This window comes from Mesoplodon bidens, assembly GCF_964165515.1.
Source record: "Mesoplodon bidens genome assembly, chromosome: 18".
In the NCBI taxonomy this organism is placed as follows: domain Eukaryota; kingdom Metazoa; phylum Chordata; class Mammalia; order Artiodactyla; family Ziphiidae; genus Mesoplodon; species Mesoplodon bidens.
Window position 1 is genome coordinate 19,856,836 of NC_138175.1, and position 6,675 is coordinate 19,863,510.

At 43.0% G+C, this 6,675-nt stretch overlaps 1 protein-coding gene across 1 annotated transcript in view; it reads right to left on the minus strand.

Moving 5' to 3' along the window:
* Positions 1–1,678, minus strand: part of LRRC36 (leucine rich repeat containing 36) — a 45,574-nt gene extending 43,896 nt beyond the window's left edge. The window contains 1 exon segment of the mRNA XM_081216860.1: positions 1,385–1,678. Coding sequence (XP_081072986.1) covers positions 1,385–1,454 — 70 coding nt within the window. The 5' untranslated portion in view covers positions 1,455–1,678.
* Between the last annotated feature and the right edge of the window lie 4,997 nt (positions 1,679–6,675).

A 6,675-nucleotide genomic window follows, 5' to 3' on the forward strand; every position in this document is an offset into this window, starting at 1 on the left:
TTTAAAAAAGAAAGAAGGAAAGGAAAAAAGAAAAGAAAGGTACACCAGTATGTCAAGCCAACGGAGCTTTTCTTAGGTAACTTGTAAATTAGGGGAGCTCAAAGTATTAATAGTTTGGAAAAGAAAAACCTGAAATATCTACATCAATCTATCTATATGCACACCAAACCATTATCTTCGGGGTGGGGTGGGGGATTTCCAGAAGAAGGACCGATTAATACCCTCTTTGCTCACTCATGCAGTGTTTGACTGTTACCAGCGTGTATTAATTTTGAGAAATTTTAAATAACAAATAATTTAAATAAAATAAAACCAAGTTATTGCATATCCCACAAATAAAAAGTACTGGAGGAAGCAAGAAAGGTAACTTTGTTACGGTTAGAGCGCAGGTTCTGGAATCAGAGTCCTGGGTTAATAAACCCTGGCTGCATTACTTACAGCTGTGCGGCTTCGGGCAAGAGTCTAAACCCAATTTTCCTCAACTGTAAAATAGGAACAGTAACAGCATCTGCTTCACAGGCTTGTTATGCGGATTAAATAATGCAGGGAAAGCATTTAACACAGGGCCTGCCATTACGATGCAGTGAATTTAGGAAGGCTAAAGGTTGAATCTGGAACGCTGATAACTTTTCCAACATTTCTACTCCTTAAAAACTTAGAAAGCAAGCTGTGTGAGTCAAACCCCAGGTCAGAGGTGGAGTCAGCAGTCACTCCGCCCGTTTTACCTCTAGGACGAAGTCAAGGCACTGATCTAAACGCCTCGAGAGATCAGCTGTTATTCCTTTTATATCAGACCCCTTTCTGAGTCTCAAAAGGAGGCTACGCATCCAGATGGATCAAATGAATCGCCAAGTTCTCGAGGTGAAGACTGGACGAAGAGAGGGGCTGATGATGGAACATCCTTTCCCATTTCACCCCAACCAGGAAAAGCCCTCCTGGGTCGTTAGTTTCCGAAACTGCCAAAATTAACGCCCTCTGTGGCTCCTCAATAGTACCCCGACCTCAAAAGCCCTTCTGACAACGCTTCCCTTCTCCCGCCAATGCCCCTCTTGGGGCTCATTTTCCTTCCACTAGTTCAGACTGTCGAGTTCTGTGTCCCTGGCCTCAGGATCCGCTTAACCTTGTTTCTCCTTCTCCATTTTTGACTCGGCTTCTCTCCCTCAATTTCTCGCCCTCTGCCCCAGACTCCCCGGTTACTTCAGTTCCTTCACCTCTACTTCACTGTAACCCTTCCGCTTCAGTAACCCCTCCTCCGCCTCAGAGACCGCTCCTCTGCTGCCGTTCCCCGCCATCCACCTCAGATTCCTCTGCCTCCCCCTCAGTTTTCTCCCCTCAGCCTCTAACCCCAAGCTCCCCGATTCAGGCCCTCCCGGCCTGGCCCTACCGGGTTGCTCCAGGGTCAGCGCCCCCAGGCGGCGGATGCCCTCCTCGTCCAGCTCCCACTGCTCCGCCATTCCCGCCCACCTGCCCCACTCCGCCGCTCACCTGTCACCGCCCGCGAGGCCGCCCAGAGCGCTCCAAGCCCCGCCCCGCGCCTCCAGGCCCCGCCCCGCCCCGCGCGCCGCCGCGCTTCCGGGGGCCGTTATTGCCCGGTTCACGCTCCTGCCCACCCGCCTCAGGAGCCTAGACGATGGTATGGAGCCCGCCCTGGCGGAGGCCCCAAAACCGCTAAAACAGCGAATGGGTGCGATGTGGCGGAGGATTAGGGCTGTGGGGTTAGGAACCTGACTCTGGGACACAGGGGGTGGATATAGCCCCAGCTTTGAAGGGTTTGGGGGCTAGTTCTGAGGAGTCAGAAGAATGTGCCTGCTTTGAGAGTTGAAGTGTTACAGCTCTGAGGGTGTGGGGGACGCCAGGTCTGAAGAGTGGGAGTGTGCTTCTGACGGGGTGGTCTTCATATCTCTAGTGCTTGGGGATGTTGTCTCTGAGGCAAGGCGGTGGGCAGGAGGGTGACCGTGGTGGGTGTGGGGGAATCTGAAGGATTGGGTTGGAGGGCAGCTCTCTGAGGCATGATGGGAAGCTCCAGATATGAAACGTTGTCTCTGAGGAGTTGAGGTCCTGTCTTTTTTAAAAATTTTATTTAGTTTTGGCTGTGTTGGGTCTTCGTTTCTGTGCGAGGGCTTTCTCTAGTTGCGGCAAGCAGGGGCCACTCTTCATCGCGGTGCGCGGGCCTCTCACTCTCGCGGCCTCTCGTTGCGGAGCACAGGCTCCAGACGCGCAGGCTCAGTCGTTGTGGCTCACGGGCTTACTTGCTCCGCGGTATGTGGGATCTTCCCAGACCAGGGCTCGAACCTGTGTCCCCTGCATTGTGTCCCCCAGGCAGATTCTTAACCACTGCGCCACCAGGGAAGCCCGAAATCTTGTCTTTAGAGCATGAGGCAGTTCTAGTTCTAGAAACTGATTTGGAAGGAGCTCCTCTGGGAGAGAGGGCTCAGTGTGGAAAAGAGAGATACCCTTTGGAATGGGGTGGGGATGACTATGCTGGGGCTACCCCATTTCCTGCAGTCAATCTGGCGAGAAGCCTTTTGTCTTTCAAGTACTACAGGCCCCCAGCCTGTGACTGAGGGCTCTTTCCAGGCCGGGGTAGTTCTGCACTAACCAGCTCCTGAGCAGTCTTTGGGAAGAAAACTCTGGAAAGCATAACCACATCCTTAACCCCAACCCTCCCTCCAGCAGGCTTCTCTTGAGAGCCCACCTGTGGATGGGCCATGTACCTGTAAGAAGGAGGCAAACTCTGTGGCAAGACCTCTTGTCCTACCCTATCTTTAATAAGAAAAGAGGAACTGAGACCAGAACTGTGGCTCGCCTTCAAGGAGCAGGTTTTATTTGGCACCCAAAATATGCACACTTGGGACACTTTCACTGAGCTCTCAACCAGCCTGTCACCTTTAAGGAGAATAGAAAGCAAAATCAAGAGTCCTTGCATATTTATGCTTTCTGGTCTAGGTGGGGTCCTTAGTTACCCTCAGCTTGTCATGTTCAGCCTTACCTACGTTTAGAAAGGCCAGGACTTAAAAGCTTAGATTAGCTCACTAGATTGGCTTTTCCAGCTCTGCTTCTGTGAGTCGTGACACCATTACAGTTTGTAATCTTTCCTTCATGTCCCTTTTAATTCTTCTAGCCTCAAACGAGCCATGTATAATTGTTCTTCTTTATATCTGAATATTTCAACAAGGCTTGTTATAAGAGAAGAGAACCCCACCCCCTTCTTTATTGCATGCATTTATTTTCCTAACTCAGCTGTCAAAATAGGAGATGCAGATTTCTGTTGGAGAAGTGGGCTTTTCCTGCCTTGAGAAACCACCTCTTATTTTAACATTCTTTCCCCCCACCAACATTTTAATACAAATTTGGAAACATTTAGAAAGCTTGAAAGAATTTTACGGTGAAACTATATACCTACCACCTAGATTCTACAATGAACATTTTGCTATAATTGTTTAATCACATATCCTCTATCCATCCTTCTATCGATTCATCTTAGTTTTTGTTTTTGTTTTTGTTTTTTTTTTGCGGTACGTGGGCCTCACTGTTGTGGCCTCTCCCGTTGCGGAGCATAGGCTCCGGACGCGCAGGTTCAGCGGCCATGGCTCAAGGGCCCAGCTGCTCCACGGCATGTGGGATCTTCCTGGACCGGGGCATGAACCCGTGTCCCCTGCATCGGCAGGCAGACCCTCAACCACTGCACCACCAGGGAAGCCCCATCTTAGCTTTTGATAAATTTTAAAATAAGTTACAAATATTGGTACATTGCACCCCAATCACTTCAGCATGCATAATGTTTACCTAGAATTTGTTAACCTAAAACAATCAGTTATTTTTTTACCAGCAAAACAGCTTTATTTGGGAGCAGTAAAGAACTGCAACTCAGGACATGCAACCAGGGTGAACCACATGCAAGTCTGGTAAAGCAAAAGAGGAAACTCTTTTATAGGGAGAAGGGGAAGTTGGGAGGGGCTGTTATAAACAAAAAAATCCATTGGAGGAAACTGGGAGTTTAAGTATAGTGAATTTTCATTGGCTGAGTTGTGACAGTCTCTCACTGGCTGAGCTGTGCCAGGCAAGGAGAAAATCTTTCTTCCTCCTGCTGGCCAGTAGTAAGGTAGTATCACCTCCTGCTGGAGCTTTGAGTTATGTCTCTTCCGTTGGATCTTTTATTGACCTTGAGTGGCATGTGTGTGAGAGCTCCCTCTTCTGGCCTCCTGACTCCATTTTAGTGAGGCTTCCCTTTATTTTCACAAATTCAGTATTGTTTTATGGTTCTTTTTTAGGTAAAATGTTACATACTATTTACGACTCTAATTTTTTTTATAAGAGTAGTGCTCCTTGAGTGTTTTTTTCTATTATTATAATTTATTATAACAATAGGCCACATGATCATCTCTAGTGACCAGAATACGTTTTTTCGTTTTTTTGTTTTTTTACATCTTTATTGGAGTATAATTGCTTTACAATGGTGTGTTAGTTTCTGCTTTACTTGAGTGTTTTTTTTTAAAGTCTGATACAGATTGATTGTATGTTTGATGGCTTTCTGCTATTCTATAGTGTTGATAAGTTAGGTCATCTTGAAGCAAAATGCACAATTTGTTTATGAATAGATAACCTTCAACTTTTAACAATAAACTGAGGAAGGTTAATGATCTTTGCTGCTTTTGTATATATAAAAAGGAACCCACAGCATTCAGCCATCCTGCCATGGCCTTAATAATGTAATGTCTCTGCAGGTATGATTCCAAGAGAGCCCTGACATATTCAGTGGGGTGGGGAGCACCTCATCATAACTCTTTCAAAAAGAGCTTTATTAAGATATAATTCACATACCTTTCAATTTACTATTTTAAACTGTACTATTCAGTGGTTTTTAGTATGGTCACAGAGCTGTGCAGCCATCACCACAATCAATTTTAGAACATTTCCATCATCCCAAAGAGAAATTCCATACTTATTACTAGTCATTTTCCATTTCCCCTCCAACCTCCCCAGCCCTAGGCAACCACTAATCTATTCTCTCTATATATAAATTTGCCTATTCTGCACATTACATATAGATGGAATAATATGTGGTCTTTAGCATCTGGCTTCTTTCACTTTGCATAATGTTTCAAGGTTTTGTCTATGTTCTAGCATGTATCAGTACTTCATTCCTTTTTATTGACAAATAGCATTGCATTGTATGAATACACTACAGTTTGTTTACTAGTTCATCAGCTGATGGACATTTTGGTTGTTTCTACTTTTGGGCTATCATAAATAATTCTTCTATGAATGCCTGCAAATTTTGCTTGCAAATTTGCCTGCAAATTTTGTTTGGTCATAGGTTTTCATTCCTCTTGCACTTATATCTGGAAGTGGAATTGCGAACCATGTAAGAACTCGGTGTTTAATGTTTTGAGGAACCACTGAACTGTTTCGCAGAGCAGCTGCACCATTTTACACTCCCATCAGCAGTGTATGAGATTTCTAATTTCTCCAATCTTTGTCAACACTTGTTATTATCTATTATTTTGATTCAGGTCATCCTAGTGGGTGTTAAATGGTATCTCATTGTGAGTTTTGCTTTGCATTTCCCTAATGACTAATGAGGCTAAGTATGTTTTCATGTGCTATTGGCCATTTGTGAATCTTCTTTGAAGAAATGTCTATTTAGATTCTTAACCCACTTTTAAATTTGGTTATTTGTCTTTCTATTATTGAGTAGTAAATGTTCTTTTTACATAGTCTAAGTACAGATTCTTTATCAGATAGATGGTTTGTTCCATTATATGGGTTGTCTTTTTACTTTGTCGATGATGTATTTTGAAGCACAAATGTTTTTACTTTTGATGGTTTTATTTATTTATTGGTTTGTTTATTTATTTCACTTTTGCTTTTTGTATCTTATCTAAGAAGGCATTGCATAATCCAAGGTCATGAAGATTTTGTTTTCTTCTAAGGGTTTTATATCTTTAGCTCTTATTTTTAGGTTTATGATCCATTTGGTGTTAATTTTTTGTATGGTGTGAGGTAGGAATCCAACTTTTTTTTTTTTTTTTTGCATGTGGATGTCCAGTTGTCCCAGCACCATTTTTTGAAAAGGCTCTTCTTTACCCATTGTCTTTTCTTGGCTCTGTTGTCAAAATTAATTAACCATAAATGTAATGGTTTATTTCTAGACTCTTAATTCCGTTTCAGTTATTCAAATGTCTGTCCTTATGCAGTAGCACACCATCTTGATTACTGTAGATTACTGTAGTACGTTTTTGGGTTTGTTTTTGTAGTATGTTTTGAAAGTGTGAAGTGTGAATCCTCAAATTTCATTCTCCTTTTTCAAGATTGTTTTGATTATTCTGGGTCCCTTGTATTTCCATATGAATTTTAACATCAGCTTGTCAATTTTTGGAAAAGAAAAAAAAGCAGGTGGAATTTTCATAGGGATTGTGTTCAATTGTACAATAGATCAATTTGAAGAGTATTGCTACCATAACAATATTGTCTTCTGATCTGTGAACATGGGATGTTTTTCCATTTATTTAGGTGTTTTAAATTTCTTTCAACTATGTTTTGATGTTTTCAGAGTACAAGTATTGCACTTCTTTTGTTAAATTTATTCCTAATTACTTTGTTCTTTTTGATACTATTGTGAATGGAATTGTTTTCTTAATTTCATTTTTGTGTTGTTCATTGCTAGTGTATAAA